At 45.9% G+C, this 24,701-nt stretch overlaps 1 protein-coding gene across 2 annotated transcripts in view; it reads right to left on the reverse strand.

The window, feature by feature from the left end:
- Positions 1–24,701, reverse strand: part of stx16 (syntaxin 16) — a 44,610-nt gene that overhangs the window by 14,008 nt on the left and 5,901 nt on the right. For both annotated transcript variants that reach the window (XM_072514536.1, XM_072514537.1), the window contains exons 2-3: positions 7,653–7,760; positions 921–1,061 (exon numbers count right to left, since the gene is read on the reverse strand). In XM_072514536.1, the coding sequence (XP_072370637.1) occupies positions 921–1,061; positions 7,653–7,760 (249 nt within the window). The remainder of the gene's footprint in view (positions 1–920; positions 1,062–7,652; positions 7,761–24,701) is intronic.

Below are 24,701 nucleotides of genomic sequence, written 5' to 3' on the forward strand. Positions count from 1 at the left end.
AGATAGCCACAAAAAAATTAAATAGGGAATTTAGAATAAACTTCTTTTCCCCCAGAGAGTGGTGAGTAGAACTCGCTGCCATATTTGAGTGACTGAGGTGAATAGCAGACCTGCACCTGAGGGAAATCTAGATGAGTAGACGAGGGAGAAAGGAATAGGGCACGTTGTCAAAGTGAGATGAAGTAAATAGAGTGGGAGGAAGCTAATGTGGAGAGTTAACACAGTCATCGATCTGCTAGTTTCGGTGCTGTAGATTCTATGCCACCGTTTGCCATGCTGGTAATTGAGACTGCAAATTGGGGTGGCACAGCAGTTAGCACTGCTGCCTCACGGCGCCGAGGACCTGGGTTTGATCCTGGCCCTGGGTTACTGTGTGGAGTTTGCACATTCTCCCTATGTCTGCGTGGGTCTCACCCCCACAACTAAAAGATGCGCAATGTAGGTGGTGGCCATGCTACATTGCTCCTTAATTGAAAAAAAAAGAATTGGGCATTTTGAATTTGTATTTAAAAAAACCTGTAAGTTGCTGTGAACTTAGCAGGATTGTCCAGCAACGCAGATATTTGCAGTAGTGCACAAGATGCACATCTATCCACAACTGAAATAAGCCAAGCATAGCCAGTTTAAAATGGTCGTGGGCACACTTACGAGTACTAAAGCCAGCAAGCAAAGCGCTTGCAGATGTCAGCAATGTCTAAACAGTGTTCACAATACATTCTGTTAAAAAACCCTTCGTCTGACAAATAGACACGATAAAAGGTACAGAAAGTGACGATAAGATTGGGATTAGAATAGGTGGCTCACGTGGAGAAGAGTTAGAGCAGTCTTTATAGCTGTAACATTCAAATTAAAACAGAGGCTAGATCAAACTTCTGCTTTTGTCTCTATTAATATTGCCTCACTGCAGAAGTTTTCCAGACCTGTGTTATTTCCTGGGTGGTGATTTCTATCGCGTGCTCCTCCTCACTACTGTCATCCAGTGTCGGCCGGTTCAGATACTTGTCATGCAAACCAGCCAGCTCCTTCATCTTCTGTTTTATTCTGGTGATGTCAAACTGAATCTTAAAGGATAAATAGAGAATAAAAATCATATCAACATCTCAATCTGCAACCTACCTCATTGACACACGATGTCCCCACATTCCCAGGCGGACTGCTGCCTTGACACGTACACGGATTTGAAAATCTCCAAACAGGTTTATGCCCCTGCCATCATTCTGAAATGGCCCTCCTCAAAGTCTTGTATGATATCCTATGTGGATATCCGGGTGGCACGGTAGCACAGTGGTTAGCACTGTTGCTTCACCACGCCAGGGAACTGGGTTCGATTCCCAGCTTGGGTCACTGTTTGTGCGGATTCTGCGTGTTCTCCCCATGTCTGCGTGGGTTTCCTTCCACAATTTCCGAAAGACGTGCTTATTAGGTGAATTTGACATTCTGAATTCTCCCTCAGCGTACCTGAACAGGCGCCTTGGTGTGGCGACTAGGGGGCTTTTCACAGTAACTTCACTGCAAGTGCGAATGTAAGCCGAATGTAAGTACTTGTGACACTAATAAAGATTATTATTAAGAATTATGAGGGCAGCATGGTGGTGCAGTGATAAGCACTGCTGCCTCACGGTACCGAGGATCCGATCACAGTCCGTGTGGAGTTTGCACATTCTCCCCGTGTCTGCGTGGGTCTCACCCCCACAACCCAAAGATATGCAGGGTAGGTGGATTGGCCACGCTAAATTGCCCCTAATTGGAAAAAAATGAATTGGGTACTCTTAAATTTATTTTAAAAAATAATTAGTAAGAATTATGGGAAGGCCAAAGCCATTGATTTTTTGATCCTACCACCAGCTTTGCCCCCTAGTCACTGATTGTACTCTTCCCACTAGTCACTATCTTGAAATTGAACCAGATTGATTACAACACTGAAAAATGAAAATGAAAAATGAAATGAAAATCGCTTATTGTCACAAGTAGGCTTCAAATGAAGTTACTGTGAAAAGCCCCTAGTCGCCACATTTCGGCGCCTGTTCGGGGAGGCTGGTACGGGAATTGAACCGTGCTGCTGGCCTGCCTTGGTCTGCTTTAAAAGCCAGCTCTTTAGCATTGTGCTAAACCAGCCCCATAACTGATGTCCTATTTGAACCGGAGTTCAACTTCGGATCCCATAATCCCCTCCATCACCAAAACCGCCTACTTTAATCACAATTATGTTGTCCATATCCTTCTCTGCCCATCAGCTGCTGAAACATTCACTCGAGTTTTTTGTTCTGCCAGCTAGCCTGCCCATCACCCTCCCTCTGTAAACGCCAACTCATACAACACTCTGCTGTCTTTATTATGACTCACATCATGTCCCATTCCCCTTTAATCCGTGTGTTCATTGACCAATATCAGTTCCAGTAGGTCTTCAGTTTAAAATTCTCATCCTAGTGCTCAAACCTCTCCGGGTCACAGCACTCCGTTTCTGCAACTTCCCCCAACCCTCCATTTCACCGAGAACTGTGTGGTCATCCAATTCTGCATCCTCGATTTTCATCACTTCACCACTGACAGTCGTGCCCTCACCAGCCGAGGACCTGAGCTCTGTAACCCCCTCCCTAAAGTCTCCACTTTCCTATCCCTTTGCCCCTATCTGATTTGTTCCTCTTTGACCATGTTTTCCGTTACCTGTCTTAATATCTCTGTGTGATTCGGTGTCAATATATGTCTGATAACACTGCTGTGCTGCACCTTGGAAACTTTACAACATTAAAGGTTGGATATAAATGTGAGTTTTGGCTATCAATCACAGGGAGTCTAAACATTCCTACATGGAATACAGCTCCTAGGACTGATTAGTGCGTTTTTCCATTCTGTGGTAAAGACCGACACCCCCCCAGCCCCACCTGCATTCTGATGGACCACAGGACATTGCGATATCATTCACCCTCCTGCCAGAATCTGATTTGAGAGTGCCTCCCCCACTCTTCAACAGAGAGGTCTTCCTCTAAGATTCACACTTGAAAAAGCTTCCCTGTAATCTGGTCATCATCCCCTGCCCCCCATCACCCAGTTCATCCTCACCACCAAACATTCACTGGTTAAAGGGACCCTGAACACTAACTACTATTTGCACAAATCCGAAACATTTCAATCACTTTCCCATTAAAATTGCAAACCTGACTTCCGGTTGCGGCTATGCCTAGGTAGGTCGCACGTTCGGCAGCTCCCGCCAATTGTTTGACTGCTTCCAGTGTGGGAAGGTGACAGCAAGGTCCCCCCGACATTATCCAAGGGGAGGGGGGATTCTCACACTGGGGGGTCGATGGAATGGCGGGAGAGGCAGGGGTCAGCTGACTTACGGGAGTGTTATGGGGGGAGCAAAATGGCTAGATGTGGATCTAGCGGGGGGAGGGGGGGAAACAGGTTGCTGCTGCATTGGCCAAAGGGGAGCTGGAAGTAGGAGAGGTGGTCAGGGCGGGGGTCCGCCGCCCGGGGGACTGGAGGGTGCGGGTAGTGCGGGCACATGGCTGGCCTAGAAAAGGAGATGGCTAGTCGGGGGGGGGGGGGGGGGGGGGGGGGGGGGGGGGGGGGGGGGGGGGGGGCTTCCCCCCAATCCGGCTGATAACTTGGAATGTGAGGGGCCTGAACGGGCCGGTCAAGAGGGCCCGGGTGTTCGCGCACTTAAAGAGACTGAAGGCAGACGTGGTTATGCTCCAGGAGACACATTTGAAGGTGGCAGATCAGGTTAGGCTGAGAAAGGGATGGGTAGGGCAGGTCTTCCATTCAGGGCTGGATGTGAAGAACAGAGGGGTTGCAATACTGGTGGGGAAGCGGGTGTCGTTCAAGGCGCTGAATATTGTAGTGGATAATGGAGGTCGATATGTGATGGTGAGCGGTAGGTTGCAGGGGGTGCGGGTGGTACTGGTGAACGTATATGCCCCGAATTGGGATGATGCCGGATTTATGAAACGCATGCTGGGTTGGATTTCTGACCTGGAGGTAGGAAGCTTGATAATGGGGGGGGGACTTCAACACGGTGCTGGACCCAGCACTGGACCGCTCTAGGTCCAGGACGGGTAAGAGGCCGGCTGCGGCCAAGGTGCTCAGGGGGTTTATGGACCAGATGGGGGGAGTGGACCCATGGAGGTTTGGCAGGCCGCTGGCTAGGGAATTTTCCTTCTTTTCCCACGTCCATAGAGCCTACTCCCGGATAGATTTTTTCATTTTGAATAGGGCGCTAATCCCGAAAGTGGAGGGAACGGAATATTCGGCCATAGCCATCTCGGACCACGCCCCGCATTGGTTGGAGCTGGAGTTGGGGGAGGAGAGGGACCAGCGCCCGCTGTGGCGCCTTGATGTGGGACTGTTGGCGGATGAGGTGTGCAGGCGGGTGCGGGGGTGCATTGAAAGATATTTGGAGGCCAACGACAATGGGGAGGTGCAGGTGGGGGTAGTCTGGGAGGCGCTGAAGGTGGTGGTCAGGGGAGAGCTAATCTCCATTAGGGCCCACAGGGAAAGAGAGGGGAGGGAGAGGGGGAGCTTGGTGGGGGAGATTTTAAGGGTGGACAGGAGGTATGCAGAGGCCCCCGAGGAGGGGCTACTCAGGGAGCGACAGAACCTCCAGACGGAGTTCGACCTGTTGACCACAGGGAAAGCAGAGGCACAGTGGAGGAAAGCGCAGGGGGCGGCGTATGAGTATGGGGAGAACGCGAGTCGGATGCTGGCACACCAGCTTCGTAAGAGGGAGGCAGCGAGGGAGATTGGTGGAGTTAAGGATAGAGAGGGGAATACGGTGCGGAGTGCGGTGAGAATAAACAAGGTATTTAGGGACTTCTATGGGGATCTGTACAGGTCTGAGCCCCCAGCGGGGGAGGAGGGGATGCGACGATTCTTAGATCAGCTGAGGTACCCGAGGGTGGAGGAGGAGGAGGTGGCTGGTTTGGGGGCGCCGATTGGGCTGGAGGAGCTGGCTCAAGGATTGGGGAGCATGCAGGCGGGGAAGGCCCCGGGGCCGGATGGGTTCCCGGTTGAATTCTACAGGAAATACGTGGCCCTGCTGGGCCCGTTGCTAGTGAGGACCTTCAATAAGGCGAGGGAGGGGGGGACCTTGCCCCCGACAATGTCTGGGGCACTGATTTCTTTGATCCTGAAGCGGGACAAGGATCCACTGCAATGTGGGTCGTATAGACCGATCTCACTCCTCAATGTTGATGCTAAGTTGCTGGCAAAGGTGCTGGCTACGAGAATTGAGGACTGTGTCCCGGGGGTGATCCATGAGGACCAGATGGGATTTATGAAGAGTAGGCAATTAAATACAAATGTGCGGAGGCACCTCAATGTGGTTATGATGCCCCCGGTGGAGGGGGAAGCGGAGGTAGTGGCAGCTATGGACGCAGAGAAGGCCTTTGACCGGGTGGAGTGGGAGTATCTTTGGGAAGTGTTGCGGAGGTTTGGGTTCAGGGAGGGGTTCATCAGCTGGGTCAGGCTGCTATATAGAGCCCCGGTGGCGAGTGTGGCTACGAACCGGCGGAGGTCGGAGTGCTTTCGGCTGTACCGGGGGACAAGGCAGGGATGCCCCCTGTCCCCCTTGTTGTTTGCACTGGCAATTGAGCCTCTGGCCATGGCACTAAGGGAGTCCAGGAAATGGAGGGGACTGGTCCGGGGCCCGGGGGGGGGGGGGGGGGGGGGAGAAACACCGTGTGTCGTTGTATGCAGGGGGAACACCGGGTGTCGTTGTATGCTGACGACCTGTTGCTGTATGTGGCAGATCCAGTGGAGGGGATGGCGGAGGTCATGCGGATCCTAAGGGAGTTTGGGGACTTTTTCGGGTATAAACTCAACGTGGGGAAGAGCGAGCTCTTTGTGGTGCATTCAAGGGACCAGGGAAGGGGGAAAGACGAGCTACCGCTGAGGAGGGCGGAAAGGGGCTTTTGGTACCTAGGGATCCAAGTAGCTAGGAGTTGGGGGGGCCCTGCACAAGCTCAATTTGACGGGGTTAGTGGAGCAGATGGAGGAGGATTTTAAAAGATGGGATATGCTGCCACTCTCACTAGCGGGTAGGGTGCAGTCGGTCAAAATGACGGTCCTCCCGAGGTTTCTCTTTGTGTTCCAGTGCCTTCCCATTATGATCCCCAAGGCCTTTTTCAAACGGGTAAGTAGAAGCATCATGGGTTTTGTGTGGGCGAATAAGACCCCGAGGGTGAAGGGGATGTTCCTGGAGCGTAGCAGGGACAGGGGGTGGCTGACGCTGCCGAATTTGTGCGGCTATTATTGGGCAGCCAATGTGGCGATGATCCGTAAGTGGGTAATGGAGGGAGAGGGGGCGGCATGGAAGAGGTTAGAGATGGCGTCCTGTGTGGGCACGGGCCTGAGGGCGCTGGCGACGGCACCGCTGCCGCTCTCGCCGACAAGGCACACTACGAGTCCGGTGGTGGCAGCAACGTTGAAGATCTGGGGGCAGTGGAGGCGACACAGGGGCGAGCTGGGAGCCTCGGTTTGATCCCCGATTCGGGAGAATCATCGATTCGTCCCGGGAAGGATGGATGGGGGGTTTCGGAGCTGGCATCGGGCAGGGATTAGAAGAATGGGGGACCTGTTCATCGATGGGACGTTTGCGAGCCTAGGGGCGCTGGAGGAGAAGTTTGGGTTACCCCCAGGAAACGCTTTCAGGTACATACAAGTGAGGGCGTTTGTGAGGCGGCAGGTGAGGGGATTCCCGCTGCTCCCGGCACAGGAGATTCAGGACAGGGTGATTTCGGGTGTATGGGTTGGAGAAGGCAAAGTTTCGGCGATTTACCAGGAGCTGAAGGAAGAGGAGGAGGCCTCGGTGGAGGAGTTAAAGGGCAAGTGGGAGGAAAAGCTTGGGGAGGAGATAGATGAGGGTCTGTGGGCTGATGTCCTGAGTAGGGTTAATTCTTCCTCCTCTTATGCCAGGCTCAGCCTAATACAGTTCAAAGTTACTCACAGAGCGCATATGACAGGGGCGAGGTTGAGTAGGTTCTTTGGGGTGGAGGACAGGTGTGGGAGGTGCTCGGGAAGCCCGGCAAATCACGTCCATATGCTCTGGTCGTGCCCGGCGCTGGATGGGTTTTGGAGGGGTTTTGCGAGGACTATGTCCAAGGTGGTGAACGCCCGGGCATTATTTGGGGTAACGGACGAGCCGGGAGTGCAGGAGGCGAAAGAGGCCGGTATTCTGGCCTTTGCGTCCCTGGTAGCCCGGCGGAGGATTTTGCTATTATGGAAAGATGCGAAGCCCCCTAGTGTGGAAGCCTGGATAAATGACATGGCAGGGTTCATCAAGCTGGAGAGGATAAAGTTTGCTTTGCGAGGGTCTGTGCAGGGGTTCCTCAGGCGGTGGCAACCGTTACTAGACTATCTAGCGGAGCATTAGGAGGTCAGCAGCAGCAACCCAGGGGCCGGGAGGGGGGGGGGGGGGGGGGGGGGGGGGGGGGGGTTTGGGTGGGGGGGGGGGGGGGCTTCCCTATTGGTGCTTTTAAATGTCATATGGGGGGGTTATTATCTATGGGGGAAATCCAATGTATAATTTTTGATTGTTGTGTTCTTGTTTCTTTCTTTTTGTTGGGGGGGGGGGGCGTTTGTTGAAAATCTGTTGAAAAATTTGAATAAATATATATTTTTTTTAAATTCCAAACCTGGAGACACTAATCATTTACCTGCTCCACTCCATCCACCCATTTCGGAGGCAGTTTCTTGGTGACGCCAATGGCAGCTTCTGGATCCAGGCTGATCCCGGACACCAATGCCATGCGATCGTCGGCAATCTGCCAAAAAAGACAAACACACAGTCAGTGTACTTCTCCCACACAGCAAGTAGACACCAACATCGTTGGCTGTGCATCTCCTCATACTCAGAAGCACCAACCCATGTGGAATTATTAATCAGGTCGTTTAACCTGTGTTCTGCTGATAACTCCACAGAGAAGTTGCTAACTTTGCCATGCAGTCTTCCCAGATAAAGAATCTCTCGTATCTAACCGTGGCTTCTTAACACCAGCTTATGTCGGCCAACACAGTCCTGACTTCCCAGGTCAATGGTTCAGGCTTTACTGGTCAGGCACTTTCTGCAGCACTATCTCGACTGAGCCCATTTACAAAGGAAAATTGTTTGCTACAGCTCCCAAAACACACGTCTTGTAAACCTGTCCAATTTGTCAGTGTTAGATCACAGTCAGTTAATTGGATGAGAGCTTGGTTGATGGCACATTCAAAATTTACATGAGAGAAAAACTGGGGTGCCAGTCCTCAACTTATCACCAACCATGTTTCAATTTAACGGTGTAATCACATGAAGTCAATTTTACCTAAACCCTGGAGCACTGCCAAGGTACAATTGAAAATGATGCTGCCCACCCCACCCGCAGAAGCTCTCAAGGTGGACATCACGGTGGTGCAGTGGTTAGCAATGCTGCCTCATGGCGCCGAGGTACCAGGTTCGATCCCGGCTCTGGGTCACGGTCCGTGTGGAGTTTGCACATTCTCCCCGTGTTTGCGTGGGTCTCGCCCCCACAACTCAAAGATGTGCAGGGTAGGTGGATTGGCGCCGCTAAATAGGCCCCTCAATTGGAAAAAATGGATTGGGGACTCTAAATCTATATTAAAAAAAGAAGCGCTCAAGGCTGTGACCACTGTGGCACCCCATCTACCCTCTACCCAATCCACTGGAGATGAAAGGTGGTATCTGTCACACTGGTGCAGTCACAATCTCAGTCACTTGCCCATTCAGTCTAGAAAATGTCCCTCAGCTGGAGGGTTTCTCAAACTGGGGTCCATGTCCACTTTCCAGAGGGTCCACAAAATGATATCAAAGTGCTCAACCAAGCAGGGTGGGTGATCCCCCAGCCTACTGTGGTGAAGAGAAAGCCAGAGTCAGCCAGAGGTTGGTTTGGGTTCAACCAGAAGGCAGGAGTGGAGCGCAGCAAGCTTCACACCAAGGATAAACAGGCTCTGCAGTGAGAAGCTGGCACACCCATCTTACCAATATCAGTAAGGAAATACCTGCTAACTTAAAAGCATTATTAAAACACAATATACAGCATTCATATTCTGAGCATTATATAGTATGGTCATTTAGATGGAGGAATCCATGATTAACTAATCCATTTGGGAAGGGGTCTTTTCATCAATAAAGTTTTTAACCTACTCCTTTGCTACACTATCTCTTCCATTTTAGAATCCAGCGACACTGCAACATCCTTAATGATTGTACCAAACCACTTTATTTTGGTTCTGGGTGAATATATGAATTTTAGTTTTCACTAATTAATTGTTGGTGCCACTTTCCTAAAGTTAAGGCAATATTTCTGCCATTTAATACAATTTAGACACACCCTAAACAACTACCTGCTCATCTAGACTGGAGAGACCACACTCTTTCCTCAATACTGGATTCCCTTTACAGAGGTTTAGTCCTTCCCTGCACCCTTTCCAATGTCTATATTTGCTGTTCTTGGAGCATGAAAAGCAGAGCTGAACTCAGTACTCCAAGTGTGGACATGCCAGAAAATTATACAGCTGCAGTGTCACCTCCAGGAACTCTGTCTCCAGTCGGTCAGTCCAGTGAAATATCCCTGCAGTCCCAGATACAGAGAGTACCACCTCATGGTGTTTTCAAAGGACTCCCTCTAACAATTTAATCACATTCATGGATTATTCAGTTCAAGATGTAAAATAAAGATCTGTTCAAATATTCAGTCCAATACACATGGAGCCCAGAGAGGCAGCCATTATACAATGAGGTTTCTTTAATGACAGAGCCAACAGTATACACGTTATATCAGAGGGCCCTGTAGCACAAAAGGCCGGTAGAATTTCAGGAAAGAAGGGATGTGTGGGAAGGATTTGCAGGTTGAGCATTCAGCACTATCTCTCACATCAACAAACATGGGTCAGTGATATTAGGTAACATTATGTGAAAAAATATCCTTTATGTTTCAGAAGGGAGAGAGGAAAATGAGAATATAGGGAGAAAGTTTGAAGGAGGGGGATCCTGGCATTGGTTGACCTCTGACGAGTAGAGAGAGCTGAATTGGAATCATTTTCTAAAGTCAGGGGGAGAGGATACAGATCGCTTCGAATGGGACCATCAGGAAAAGACAGGATGATCACAAAATGATTTCAAAGCAAGAGCAAGTTTGTGAAAGCGGACATACTGGGGAACGGGACCCCTGTGGAATTCAGCTGGGATAATGGACGTGTGGGACTTCATACAGGCCTGGGCTCAGGCTGCAGAACTCTGCAGTGAATGGAGTGGGGCTGCTGCCTGGGGCAAATTCAAGAAATTGCAGTTCAATGGTGAGCATATGGGCTTGGGTTTCAACAGAACAGAGAAAAAATAGGCAATGTTTAGAAGCAGATACGTGTTGCTAACTGACTAGGTGGAAAATACTAACATTGCCAGTTCAGGAGCAAACAGAACACAGCGGGAGCATGCCAAGCATTCAAATACACTGTACTAAATCATGTAAAGTCGCCATAGTGTCAGATGACCACAGGCTTCATTCCCATTTGACAGGGAGAGCTGACTGGTGATGATTTAACCTGAGGATCACCACATCTCAAGTGAGAAGCAAGGTTGAAAAGGCAGGCATTCAGTTGGCTGGATAGCTGGTTTGTGATGCAGAACAAGGTCAACAGTGCGGGCTCAGTTCCCATAGCAGATGAGGTTACTCATGTGGGCCTCCCCTTCTCAACCTCGACCGTCGTCTGAGGTGTGGTGACCCTCAGGTTAAATCACCACCAGTCAGCTCTCCCCTTCAAAGGGAAAAGCAGCCTATGGTCACCTGGGTCTATGGTGACTTTCCTTTATTAAAAGATGTTATAGGGTATGAGGCAACCTTTTGTGTACAGAGAAAATTTCCGTTAACTATCGACCCTCCAGAGATCTCCCATGTGTTGTTTGTATGTGGGAAGCGGAGGTATTACATCCAGAGTAAATATCAGCCAGGAATTTAGGAAGTCTTGTTAAGTGCTGATTAGGGGCTGATTAGCACAGGGCTAAATCGCTGGCTTTGAAAGCAGACCAAGGCAGGCCAGCAGCACGGTTCAATTCCCGTAACAGCCTCCCCGAACAGGCGCCAGAATGTGGCGACTAGGGGCTTTTCACAGTAACTTCATTTGAAGCCTACTTGTGACAATAAGCGATTTTCATTTCATTTACATTTCAAGTGTGAACTTTTAACACAAGATTACACTGGGGCCTAGCACCACTAGCCCTGGCCTTTGTAGTTTATGAATGATAAATTGGACAGTACCTCATCCAACTCCTGCAGCGATTGGTAGCATCCATCAAACCCCAGCCAACCAGGGAGACCAGAACAGAGGAAACAGACACAGGTGGTCAGATCAGACAGTGAGTAAAAAAACAGGCAGTAAGTTAACAGAAACCAGCATCCCCAGTAAGGACTGTAATCATGTGTCAGCGTAGTCGCACCAGGTTCACTGGCAAAGAGCAGCCAGCTCAGTTAACTGAAGAAAAAACAAAACTAAAAACTGCACAATGAGATTAATCCTGAGACTTTCATTGTTCCACTTCTTATTTATAATACAGAGAAGGGTGGAAGGCGCACAGCTGGTGTAAACTTGGTGAATTCACCTGCAGAGTAAAAGCTAGGATAACATCTTAATAATTAATCACTGCACATTAACTAATATCCTCAGTAGCTTCTCAAAGAGAGAGCCTCACCGACAAAAGTATCATCTGGTGCTTGAAATGGCCTTCGATTTATACAGTGCCTCATCACATCTTTCAGAAACATCCCAAAGTGCTTTGGAAGTGCAGTTATCATCATATTGACAAATGTCATAGTCAACCTTCAAACTGAAGATTCCGTGTACAGCACAAGATAAAAGATTTGAGTCAATTCTTTGATATTGCTGGTTGAGGGAGACATGCTGGCCACAACATCTCACATTCCTACCCCACTTCACAGTGACAATTCACCTGAACGGCACATCTCTGACAGTGCGGCATTCCCAGCCTGGATTAGGTGTTGGGCTGAGGACATTAAACATTCAAGAGATTTTTTTTTTTTTTAAACAAAGAGGTTTTCTGGACAAGGATGTCTAACATTGAACAAAGAGACAGACCATCCATGCCAGAATGTCAATGTACAATTTTCATACGGGAGTCTCAACTGATCAGAAGATGGCCTGCTGAGTTTATCCAGCATTTTCTGATTATATTATAGATGTTTACTGACGTCAGTCCCACAACACTAGCACCAGCCAATATAGTTTGTACTTAGCAAGCCGCACCTTTCACTAACTTTACAATCTGTGCACAGAGCGTTTGGCAGCTGGAGATTAGATTAATAGTTTGATTAGCTAAATATTTTGAGTTGGATAACTTCCACAAATGTACCTATGACACCAAGCGTGACCTGTCTCAATTCCTCTGCTTCCTGTGTTGCAGACTGTTTGCTAAACAATTTGTTCCAACTATCAGGACAACTGAAGACATCACAGTTAGCTGCCCCCAACAAAAACTCAGTTCCCTGGTCACCAACTCCACCTCCCGCCCCAGTCACTGCCCAAGCTAAACTGGATTGCTGGCATCCTTCCCATTCTATTCGGCCTCAAAGTCAACTTCTGACTCTCACATCGCTCCATCACAAGCCCATCCAGCCGCAAACACTGCCCACCTCCACCTCAGCCCAATTTGGAATTGAAATCCGATTTGTGCTTCTCATACCTGCAGATGGGACTTTTCTAATACTCTCCAGTCTGGTCTCTCAACCGGACTCTCTGTAAAACTCAGCACATACAAAGCTCTACTCATGTACCCCCTTGTGAGGGTTCAGACCATAAATAGAAGATAGTCATTAGTAAATCCAATAAGAAAATCAGGAGAAATATTTTTAGTCATAGACCAGTTAGAATACAGCATTGTATTTGGAATGTGAATGGAATAGGAAGCTATACTGATAGGGTTTGGTGGGCAAAGGCTCACAGGATGCATAAACACAGGCACAACCCAAATGAGCTAAAATCAAATGGCCTCTTTCTGTGTTGCAAATGACATATAATTCTATGCTAATCTACACCATATAAAGCCCCATCACTACTGCCCTTGTTGAACCGACATCTTTTGCAGGTCCCCAACACCTCATATACTGATTCTTGTTTCAATGCCTTCACGGTCTTGAACTTCATTACCTCCAAAGTCCTGGTTCCCTACAATCCCTGACCCAAACTCTACAAATCCCTAACTTTCACCCCTAGTGAAACAGCTCTGCTATAAACAGCATCCACCTTGCCTCAAGAGGTAGAATTCTTGCCCCTGAATAGGTGTTAATTGTTCACATCTCTGACCTCTAGAAACTGGAGGTCAAATTCTAGGCCGACAGTCCCGTACAATAATGAGGGAGACCTGTACTGTCAGAGGTGCAGCCTTTCTGCTGAGAAAAATGTCCCGTAGCGCTGTACTACGATGATCCAGAGAGTTTTCCCAATGCGCTGGCCAATATTTGTCCCTCAGCCAGCATCACTGAAAACAGGTGAATCATCTCCTCGGAGTTTACAGGAACTGTCAACGTGCAAAAAGGCCGCCACATTTCCCATACAGGGGCCATTAGGGACTATCACCACAGGAGTGACGGCATTTCCAAAGCACTTCATTGGACTGTGGCGGTCCCGTGGTTGTAAAAGATGCTACAAGTACAAATATTCCATTGGAGATCCTTTGGTTTCCTCTAGATATTTGAGAACACAATGCAGCATTGTAATACAAATAAAAGAAACCAAGCATCAGGTTGCACAGAGCTATATACAATACACACTAACATGAAACAGTCTTGGTAACCATGTAAACAGCAGCATGCACCACACAGTCACAGTCCTCTTAGCTAAAGAGTGAAAAGGCAAAGCTGAGGTCAAATTTCAAAGCAAGCTGGAGGATACATTCTGCCTTCCAATCACGAGAGTGAGATCCTGTGATCAATAAGTTATTGCATTTTCAGGGCAGCACGGTGTGCAGTGGGTTAGCCCTGCTGCCCCACGGCACCGAGGTCCCAAGTTCGATCCCGGCTCTGGGTCAGTGTCCACATGATTGTGTGGGTTTCGCCCCCACAACCCAAAGATGTGGAGGCTAGGTGAATTGGCCACGCTAAATTGCCCCTTAATTGGAAAAAATTAATTGGGTACTCTAAACTTATTAAAACAAAATAAGTTATTGCATTTTGATTGGCTAACACAAGCAAATCCTTTTGAGGATTGTCTGCTATGCGAATCTCAGACTTTTACAGGCCCTCCCCAGTCCCTCGTTCACCCCCCATCCCAAGCCGCTCCCCCGCCTCCCTGATAGCGAGGAATAGAAAAGGCTGGTGTGCAGCATCATCTACTCCCAGTTAATCAGAGCACAGTTTAACTGCAAACTAAACTCTATTTACACTTCCCCCAACATGCCTTATCGCAACTCTAGAAGCCCAACATTCAAATTTCCCCATCTCTCCCACCAACCCTACTATTTACACCAGCCAACCTATGGTCTTTCTATTTTATTTTAGACGCATTTTATTCAAACTTGCATCAAAGTAGGTAACAGCAAATAAACACCCCGGGAAACATTCTTCCCAACAATCAACTATAAAGTTTGTACAGATTTTTCATCTTTTCCACCCACCCCCCACCGACGAACAGCTCCTCAAACACGGTCACAAACATCCCCCACCTTTTCTCAAACTCCCCTGCTGAGCCCCTTAACTCATACTTTATCTTCTCTAACCGCAGGAAGTCATACAGGTCACCCAACCATGCTCCTATCCCCGGTGGCGATGCCGACCGCCACTCCAGCAAAATTCGTCGCCGTGCAATCAGAGAGGCGAAGGCCAAGACATCGGCCTTCCTCCTCTCCATGAGCTCCGGCTTCTCTGAAACCCCAAATATCGCCACCAAAGAGTCCGGGTCCAGTCCCTCCTCCACTATCCTGGCTAAGACCGCGAACACTCCCGCCCAGAATCTTCCCAATTTTTCACAACTCCAAAACATGTGCGCGTGATTCGCGGGCCCCCGCCCACACCTCTCACACTCATCTGCTACCCCCTGAAAGAACCCACTCATTCTCGCCTGAGTCGTATGCACCCTGTGCACCACCTTAAACTGTATCAGGCTCATCCTTGCACAAGAGGAGATCCCGCTTACCCTTCGCAGTGCCTCACTCCATACTCCCCAATTGATCTCCATTCCCAACTCCGCTTCCCATTTCTCCTTGATCTTCACCACCCGCTCACCCCCCTGCTCCCCCAGCCACTTATACATACCCCCAATTCTTCCCTCTCCTTCCACATCCGGAAGCAGCAGTCGCTCCAGCAGGGTGTATCCCGGCAATCTAGGGAACCCCTTCCAGACCTTTCGTGCAAAGTCCCTAACCTGTAGATACCTGAACTCACTACCCCTCGGCAGCTCTACCCTCCCCCTTAGCTCCTCCAGACTGGCAAACCCTTCCTCCAAATACAAATCCCTCACCATGACCAGCCCCACTTTCCTCCACCTCCTGTGTACACTATTCATCCCCCCAGCTCAAACCCATTTTTCTCGCACAGCGGCGTTAGCACCGACATCCCTTCCACCCTAAAATGCCTCCTCAGCTGATTCCATATCTTCACCGTGGACTGCACCACTGGGCTCCCTGAATACCTACTCAGAGCCATTGGCAATACTGCCGTCACCATAGCCCTTAAACTAGACCCCTTACAAGATTCCTCCTCCATCCTAACCGACTCTACCCCTTCTCCTTCCCATCACCGCCGCACCTTGTCCACATTCGCCGCCCAATAATAATGAAGCAAGTTTGGCAACGCCAACTGCCCCCCCCCGCTGCCTCTGCCGCAGGGTCCTCCCCACCCTCGGCACCTTCCCCACCCATACAAAGTCAGAGATGAGCGAGTCCACTGTCCGAAAAAAGGCCTTTGGTATAAAGATCGGGAGAGCCTGAAAGATAAACAAGAACCTCGGCAGAATATTCATTTTCACCACTTGGACCTCCCCGCCAACGTTAAGTGCAGTGTATCCCACCTCTTAAGATCCTCCCTGGCCTCCTCCACCAGCTTTATTAAGTTCCACTTATGGAGCCCCGTCCATTCCCTCGCTACCTGAATCCCCAAGTACCTAAACCTATCTATCCCTTGCTACCGTAAATGGCATCGCCCCTAAATTAGCCCGCTGTGCCAGCTCATTCACCGTAACCTGTGATCTTTCTAAATGAAGTGGCAAATTCAGGGTAGTTTGTGCTATGGAGTCATGTCCATCATATGGATATTGTCCCAAACACACTATCATATTGGGCCTGGCCATTCACCGGAGGACTCCCAAGTCTGCATAAATCTAGACCAATACACACTCCATACTCTACAATGTACAAATTAAACCGCAGCACCACAAGGTACTGGGGTTTACTCAGTGCACACACACATTCCAGAATATGCCATTATTAAACCCAGCAAAGATACACACATTTCACAATACACACACACAGACTGTTTTTCAGAGGGAAGGGAGTGCACAGTAGTGTCTCCAGAGGTTTGTGTTAGGGTCATAACTCTTTTCTGATATATATTTTAATTACCTGGACAGGGGTATATAGGGGAAATAATTTCAAACTTTGTAGATGGCAAAATCCAGAAATGTACTCAATAATTAGAAATGGTGCAATTTTTAAAAGGTGCAAGAACAGAGCAGTGGTCTTTCTATGTGGCAAGAGAAGTAGAGATGGTGTTAAAAATACTTCTGGGATCACAGACATTATTAATGGCAGAGAGTCCAAAGCAATTTTATGTTAAACCTTTGAACATTGGTTGGAACCCGAGCTGAAATCTGTGTTCACTTCCAAAGTTATGCTTTAGGAAGGATGTCAAGATTTACTAGAATAGTACTAGGGAAGTAAGACTTCAGTTATGTGGAGAGATGAAAGATGCTGAAGACTTAAGATCGCTGTGCATTAAACCTTTGGTTTGCAAGAAGCAGACAGCACTGGCCATCTGTATAAGAATCCTTAGATATTCTGTTTGTTCCTCTTTGAGAGAGTATTAAGGAATAACAGAGATATTGAAAATCATAAAGAGTTTTGAAAAGTAAATAAGCAGAAACTGTTGCCAGTGGCAGTAGCATCAGCAGCTGCAGGACACAAGTTTAAGGTTGAATGGGAAACGAAGCAGAGATGACAAGAGAAAAAAGCATTTACACGGAGTTGTTCTGATCAAGAATGCATTGCCTGATGGATGCTGGAAGCAGATGCAGGTGTAACTTTCGAAAGGGAACTGGTTAAACACTTGGAAGTGGAAAAAATTGCAACGCTGTGGGGAAAGAACAGGGAAGTGGGAGTGATTGGATAGCTCTTTCAGAAAGCCATCACAGCTGGGATGGGTTGGATGGCCTCCTGTGCTGCATCATTGTGTCATGTGAGAGTACCTTTAAGAAATGTGTGTTTATAAATGGGTGTGTATATAAATATCTGTAGTGAGAGTACCTTTAAGAAATAGGTGTTTACTACTGCAGTGATGTCAGAGAGTGGGTGGAGCTGGGTTGTGTCAGCTTTTTACTTTCGTTTTAGGCTGTTTGCTGCAGGGTGTGTTTTAGTTTCATTTTCAGTGTTGGAGCTGAAGTCAGACAGAGCAGGTGTACTGTTGATCTCTCTGCCATGAAAAGACTATCTCTTGATAATTTGTGAATTCAGAATTATAAATGTTTTCAGTAGTGACTTTAACTTGATGTTCTTCTGTTAAAGGTTATGTTTTTTGTAAGTCTTCTGGATGTTGTTTGGGAAGTTATTAAGGATTACTTGGTGTTGTATTCTTTGGGGGTTGTATTTGAATTGATGGTTGCTAAGATGTTCACTGTATGTTTTAAAAAGGTTAACTTGAGTTCATAGAATAAACATAGTTTTGCTTTAAAAAATACTTTTCCATTTCTGCTGTACCTCACCTGTAGAACATAAGAACTAGAAGCTGGAGTAGGCCATCTGGCCCCTCGAGCCTGGTCCATCATTCAATGAGATCATGGCTGATCTTTTGTGGACTCAGCTCCACTTTCCGGCCCGAACACCATAACCCTTAATCCCTTTATTCTTCAAAAAACTATCTATCTTTATCTTAAAAACATTTAATGAAGGAGCCTCTATTGCTTCACTGGGCAAGGAATTCCATAGATTCACAACCCTTTGGGTGAAGAGGTTCCTCCTAAACTCAGTCCTAAATCTACTTCCCCATATTTTGAGGCTATGCCCCCTAGTTCTTCTTTCACCCGCCAGTGGAAACAACCTGCCCGCATCTATCCTATCTATTCCCTTCATAATTTTATATGTTTCTATAAGATCCCACCTCATCCTTCTAGAGTGGGCCGTGTGCTCCCCATACCACAATCTAGTAAAAGTTGTGGATCAGGTGAACTCCATGATACACTTTGGGTTCTCTAAACCCTGGCCCGTAACATATTGGGGGCTCGAGGGGAATAAAAATCTATCTAATGGATTGGCTTTGTGAACTTAAAGACAGTGAGGGGTGAGCATATTGTGGGTGCTTTTCAGGTGTGGTATTTTAGTTTAAGTAGGGAGTATATTGTGGACAATGGCTCTTTCAGAGGTTCTGAAGTTTTTTGGGGTGGAGATGGGCATACGCAGTACCTTACGGACAGAGACTAAAAGCAGACTGTTAGATTTGGCAAAAACATTGCAGTTAACATTACCTGACAGAATGCGAAAAGATTAGGTAATTATGGCGATGGCTAAGCATTTAAAGTTGGCTGAGATACAGTTTGACTCATTGGAAATGTCAAAACTTCAGTTACAAATTAAACAAATGGAACATGAGAAAGAATTAAAGCAGCTTGAATATGCAATGAGAGAAAAGGAGAATGGGAGATACAGATCAGGGAAAAAGAAAAGGAGAGAGCAGAAAGAAACAAAGAAAGAGAGAGAGAGGAAAAGGAAAGAGATAGAGAGGAAAGGGAAAAAGAGAGTTTGAACTTTAGAAAATGGCTATGAAACAGAACAGTCAGTTAAAATTGGCAGATGTAAAGAGAAACGTACAGTTGGAGGATAGTGATGAGGATAGTGAGAAAGAGCGTCATAGTCGAAGGCTTGGTGGGGATATATTTAAATCTGTCCAAGCATTGCCAAGGTTTGACGAGGTGGTAGAAGCCTTTATCATTTCATTTGAGAAGGTAGCTAGACAAATGAAATGGCCACAGGACATGTGGGTATTACTGATTCAAACAAAGCTGGTAGGTAGAGCTAGTGAAGTGTTTGCATCACTACCGGAGGAGGTATTTGGGACGTATGAGGAGGTGAAAAAATCCATCATGGTGCATATGAACTAGTGCCTGAAGCCTATAGACGAAGGTTTAGAAATTTAAGGAAAGAATTTGGTCAAACATACATGGAGTTTGAAATGCTCAGAGTAATTGTGATAGCTGGATAAGGGCTTTGAAAATAGATCAAACGTATGAAGCTCTCTGAGAAATTATGCTTTTGGAGGAGTTTAAAAATTCAATTCCTGATGTAGTGAGAACTCATGTGGAAGAGCAGAGGGTGAAAACTGCGAGATTAGCAGCGGAAATGGCAGATGATTATGAATTAGTTCATAAATCAAAGCTTGGTTTCCGACATCAGTTTTAGCCTGTGAGGGATAGAAACTGGGGACGTGAGAAATACTTGCATGGTAAAGGTAAAGGTGATCTGATGGGAGATAATAAAGAGAGTGTACCTCAGATTAAAAAAGAAATCCAGGAGGGTGGAAGAGACATGAAAAGTTTCAAATGCTTTCACTGTAATAAACTAGGCCATGTAAAGTCACAGTGTTGGTGATTGAAGAAAAGCACTGGGAAGGCTGATGTGGTAAAACAGGATAAGACAGTGGGGTTTATTAAAGTGGTAAAGGAAAGCCCAAGTGAAGCGAAGGAGGGGCAAAAGATTGTACAGCCTGATCAAGAGGTGATTGATAATAAGGTGCCAGATCTCTTTAAAGAATTTACTTGTAGGTAAAGTTTACTTATGTGTATCAGGAGGAGCAGGTAAAGAAGTCACAATTTTAAGAGATACGGAAGCTAGTCAATCTTTAATGGTAAGAGATTAGGAGTTATGTAGTTTGGGAAGAATATTGCCAGAAAAGGTGGTATTATGTGGAATTCAGGGTGAGAGGAGTAGTGTTCCATTGTATAAGGTAAGGTTGGAAAGTCCAGCAAAGAGTGGTGAATTGGTAGTAGGAGTAATAGAGAAATTATCTTGTCCAGGAATACAGTTTATCTTGGGTAATGATATAGCTGGATCGCAGGTGGGAGTGATGCCTACTGTGGATTAAAAGCCAGTGGAAAATCAGACAACTGAAGTGTTGAAGGACAAATATCCTGGGATTTTTCTGGATTTTGTAGTAACAAGGTCGCAAAGTCACAGGTTAAGACAAGAGGAGAAATCAAAGAGTGAAGATGAAGTTGAAGTGCAATTATCAGAAACGATTTTTGATCAGATGGTTGAAAAAGAACAAGAACAGGTGGAGGATGAGGCGGATATTTTTAGTTCAGGAAAATTGGCGGAGTTACAACAAAATGATGTAGAAATAAAACAGATGTATCAGAAAGCATACACGGAAGAGGAATCTGCATGTATACCAGAGCGTTATTACCGTAAAAGTGATGTCTTGATGAGAAAATGGAGACCATTACATATACTGGCGGATGAAAAGTGGGCAGAAGTTCATCAAGTAGTATTGCCGGTAGGGTAGAGAAAGGAGGTGTTGCGAGTTGCACATGAGGTACCAGTGTGAGGTCATTTGGGAATAAGGAAAACTCAAGCTAAAATCCAGAAACATTTTTATTGGCTTGGACTACATAAAGATGGAGTTAAATTTTGTCACACATGTCAAGTGATAGGGAAACCTCAAGCTGTGATGAAACCAGCGCCCTTAATACCCAGTCCAGCATTTGAGGAACCTTTTACAAGGGTCCTAATTGATTGCATAGGACCGCTTCCTAAAACCAAAAGTGGGAAACAATATCTTTTAACGATAATGGATGTGTCTACTAGGTTTCCAGAGGCCATTCCAGTACGTAATATTACAGCTAAAAAGACTGTGGAGGAGCTACTTAAATTCTTTACTAGATATGGGCTACCCACAGAAATACAATCGGATCAAGGATCAAATTGTACCTCAAGGTTATTCAAAGAAGTTATGGATAGCTTAGGAATAAAACAATTTAAATCAACTGCGTACCATCCAGAATCGCAGGGAGCATTAGAAAGGTGGCATCAGAAATTAAAGACAATGTTGAGGGCTTATTGTCACGATTATCCAGAGGATTGTGATAAAGTAATTCCATTCGTACTGTTTGCTATTAGCGATGCACCTAATGAGTCAACCAAATTTAGTCCTTTTGAACTAATTTTTGGTCACGAGGTAAGAGGACCACTTAAATTGATCAAGGAAAAATTGGTGAGTGAGAAATCAGAACTTACATTATTGGATTACGTGTCAAATTTTAGGGAACGATTAAATAGAGCAGGTGAATTGGCTACACAGCATTTAAAAGTTGCATAAAATGTGATGAAACGGGTAGCGGACAAGAAATCCAAAGTTCGTAGTTTTGCCAGTGGAGATAAAGTTTTAGTGTTGTTACCAGTGGTAGGTGAACCTTTAAAAGCTAGGTTTTGTGGACCTTATCAGATTGAAAGGAAATTAATTGAGGTGAATTATGTGGTAAAAACACCAGATAGAAGGAAGACTCACCGAGTGTGTCAATTGAATATGCTTAAAAGGTACTTTGAAAGGGAAGGAGAGAAAAAGGAGGAGGTTTTAATGATTCTAACTCAAAGTGAGAACCAAATCCAGAGGACTGTGAATTTGACATACCTCAAATTCAATTGGAAAACGAGGATGTTCTTAAAAATTGGGATAAATTGTTGAGTTACCTTCCAGAGGAAAACGGACTGACCCGAGTTATTGATATCACATGGGCAAGTTTGTAGAGATAAATTGGGAAGTACTAAAATGGCTATACATGATGTAGATTAATGCTGTTTCAATCAAACAACATCCATATAGACTTAACCCTTTAAAATTGGCACAGGTTAACAAAGAGATTGAGTTTATGGTTAAAAATGACATAATTGAAGTGGGTTGCAGCCAATGGAGCTCACCCATAGTGATGGTACCAAAACCAGATGGTACCCAACAGTTGTGTGTGGACTATAGAAAGATTAATGCAGTTACAAAAACGGACTCTTATCCTATCCCACATTTGGACGATTGCATTGAGAAAGTGGGACAATCAGCTTTTATTTCCAAACTGGATTTACTTAAAAGGTTACTGGCAGGTACCTTTATCCGAAAGGGCAAAGGAGATTTCAGCTTTTGTGACTCCAGATGGTATATACCAATTCAAAGTTATGCCATTTGGCATGAAAAACACCCCAGCCACATTTCAACGGTGAACTAACAAAGTCGTTTCAGGATTACCCAATTGTGCGGTATACATCGACGATCTGGTAATTTTCAGCCAGACATGGACAGAACATTTGAAACATCGGATTGAGTTATTCGATCGACTTCAAGAGGTGGGTTTGGTGATAAACCTAGCCAAAAGTGAATTTGGAAAAGCCCAAGTCACTTTCCTTGAGGAGTTTCCGGTACCCTCAAGATAAAGGGAAATAATGCGGTTTCTTGGTATGAGTGGATTTTACTGGAAATTTGTACCGAATTTCAGCAGTGTGGTCGCTCCACTGATGGACTTGCTGAAGAAACGTCGAAAATTTCAGTGGTCAGCGGACTTTCAACAGGCATTTGACTGCCTGAAAGCTGTGATGACCAATGCTCCCGTGTTGGAGAATTACAAGGGACTTTGTGATCAGATTGAACTAAAGTATCTGACTTTAAAGAGAAATGCCGAGGCGTAGAGAAATGGACGGATCGTGCAGAGACCTTCTTGTTCAAAGAGACTGTCAATCATTTCAGTTGGAGGAAGAAGAACAAAAATGGACTATATTATTGTACCTGTTTGCGTGCGTTGTTTTTTTTGAAACAAAAAAAGTTTGTTTACTGTGTACATTTCTTAAAGGATAGTGAAAAGGTGAAAAATGAAACCATCTTGAAGTTGATGGTTTTTTTTTCTTGGGGGGGGGGGCGGGTGGAGGCGTCATGTGAGAGTACCTTTAATAAATGGGTGAATGGGTGTTTATAAATGAGTGTGTATATAAATATCTGTAGTGAGAGTACCTTTAAGAAATGGGTGTTTACTACTGCAGTGATGTCAGGGAGTGGGTGGAGCTGGGGTGTCTCAGCTTTTTACTTTTGTTTTAGACTGTTTGCTGCAGGGTGTGTTTTAATTTTGTTTTCAGTGTTGGAACTGAAGTCAGACAGAGCAGGTGTACTGTTGATCTCTCTGCCATGAAAAGACTATCTCTTGATCATTTGGTGAATTCAGAATTATAAATGTTTTCAGTAGTGACTTTAACCTGATGTGCTTCTGTTAAAGGTTATGTTTTTTGTAAGTCTTCTGGATGTTGTTTGGGAAGTTATTAAGGATTACTTAGTGTTGTATTCTTTGGGGGTTGTATTTGAATTGATGGTTGCTAAGATGTTCACTGTATGTTTTAAAAAGGTTAACTTGCGTTCATAGAATAAACATAGTTTTGTTTTAAAAAATACTTTTCCATTTCTGCTGTACCACACCTGTAGAGTGGGCCATGTGCTCCCCATACCACAATCTAGTAAAAGTTGTGGATCAGGTGAACTTCATGATACACTTTGGGGTTCTCTAACCCCTGGCCCATAACAATGGTGTAATTCTGTAATCGACAATATAGCAATTAAACCCAGCAACCGCTCACAATCACACAGGACACACCACAATGTGCAGTGATTTAACCCCATAACAAACCCATGAAGCATATTCCACAATGTACTGTGATTAAACCCAGCATCAGTGATTAATCCTTTTAAATCTCTCCCCACTAATTTTAAACCAAAGAATGTATTTTAGAGCATAAATTTGACGTCGCTTTATAGTATGCAGGCTGGGATTAAAAAATGATTAATATTGTTGGCATTAACAAGAAGTAAAGCATCAAAAACAAATTGCCCCCTTTGAGCTTTTCCATTACATTCAACATTGCTGAATAATTTTTGGAGAGGTTAACAGCAATCTGGGGTGGCACCAATACTTTATAGTATCTAATCAGATCAGTAGAGACCATTAAATAATCATGTAGAGGAATAAAATCCACCTTAACTTCTCTTCCTAACCCTAATATCTTGGCCAATTTAGATTTCCCAGTTCTATTGCTCGGTTATGCTTCAATATAAAACAAATCCTCACTTTTACAATTATTTGCCAAGTCAGCACTGGCTAATTGTTACTGACGAATATGAATATGGGACAAGGTCCACAAAGCAGCAGGAAAGGTTCTGGAGAGGGTTCGTGGGCAAGGTGTATAGGTGATGGGCACATGTTCTTGGGCAGGAGCCAGGTTCTAACCATGAGCTCAATGTGGCCCTGACAGAGGAGGCACAATAATATTGACAAGATGTTCCCATTTATATTGCAATAAACGAGGAGTTATTTCATAGAAGTTAAGATTGTGTTATACACGGGGCTGCTACCATTCTCAGCTAGGAGCCAGCTTTTGACAATAGTTGCAGTCAGCATGCAGAATCAAAGACAATTAAACTTATTGCATTAGCTGCCACTCCATCAAGAACAGGTTCTCAAGGATCCTGCACCTT

This window comes from Scyliorhinus torazame, chromosome 8 (assembly GCF_047496885.1).
Source record: "Scyliorhinus torazame isolate Kashiwa2021f chromosome 8, sScyTor2.1, whole genome shotgun sequence".
NCBI classification, from domain to species: Eukaryota; Metazoa; Chordata; class Chondrichthyes; order Carcharhiniformes; family Scyliorhinidae; genus Scyliorhinus; species Scyliorhinus torazame.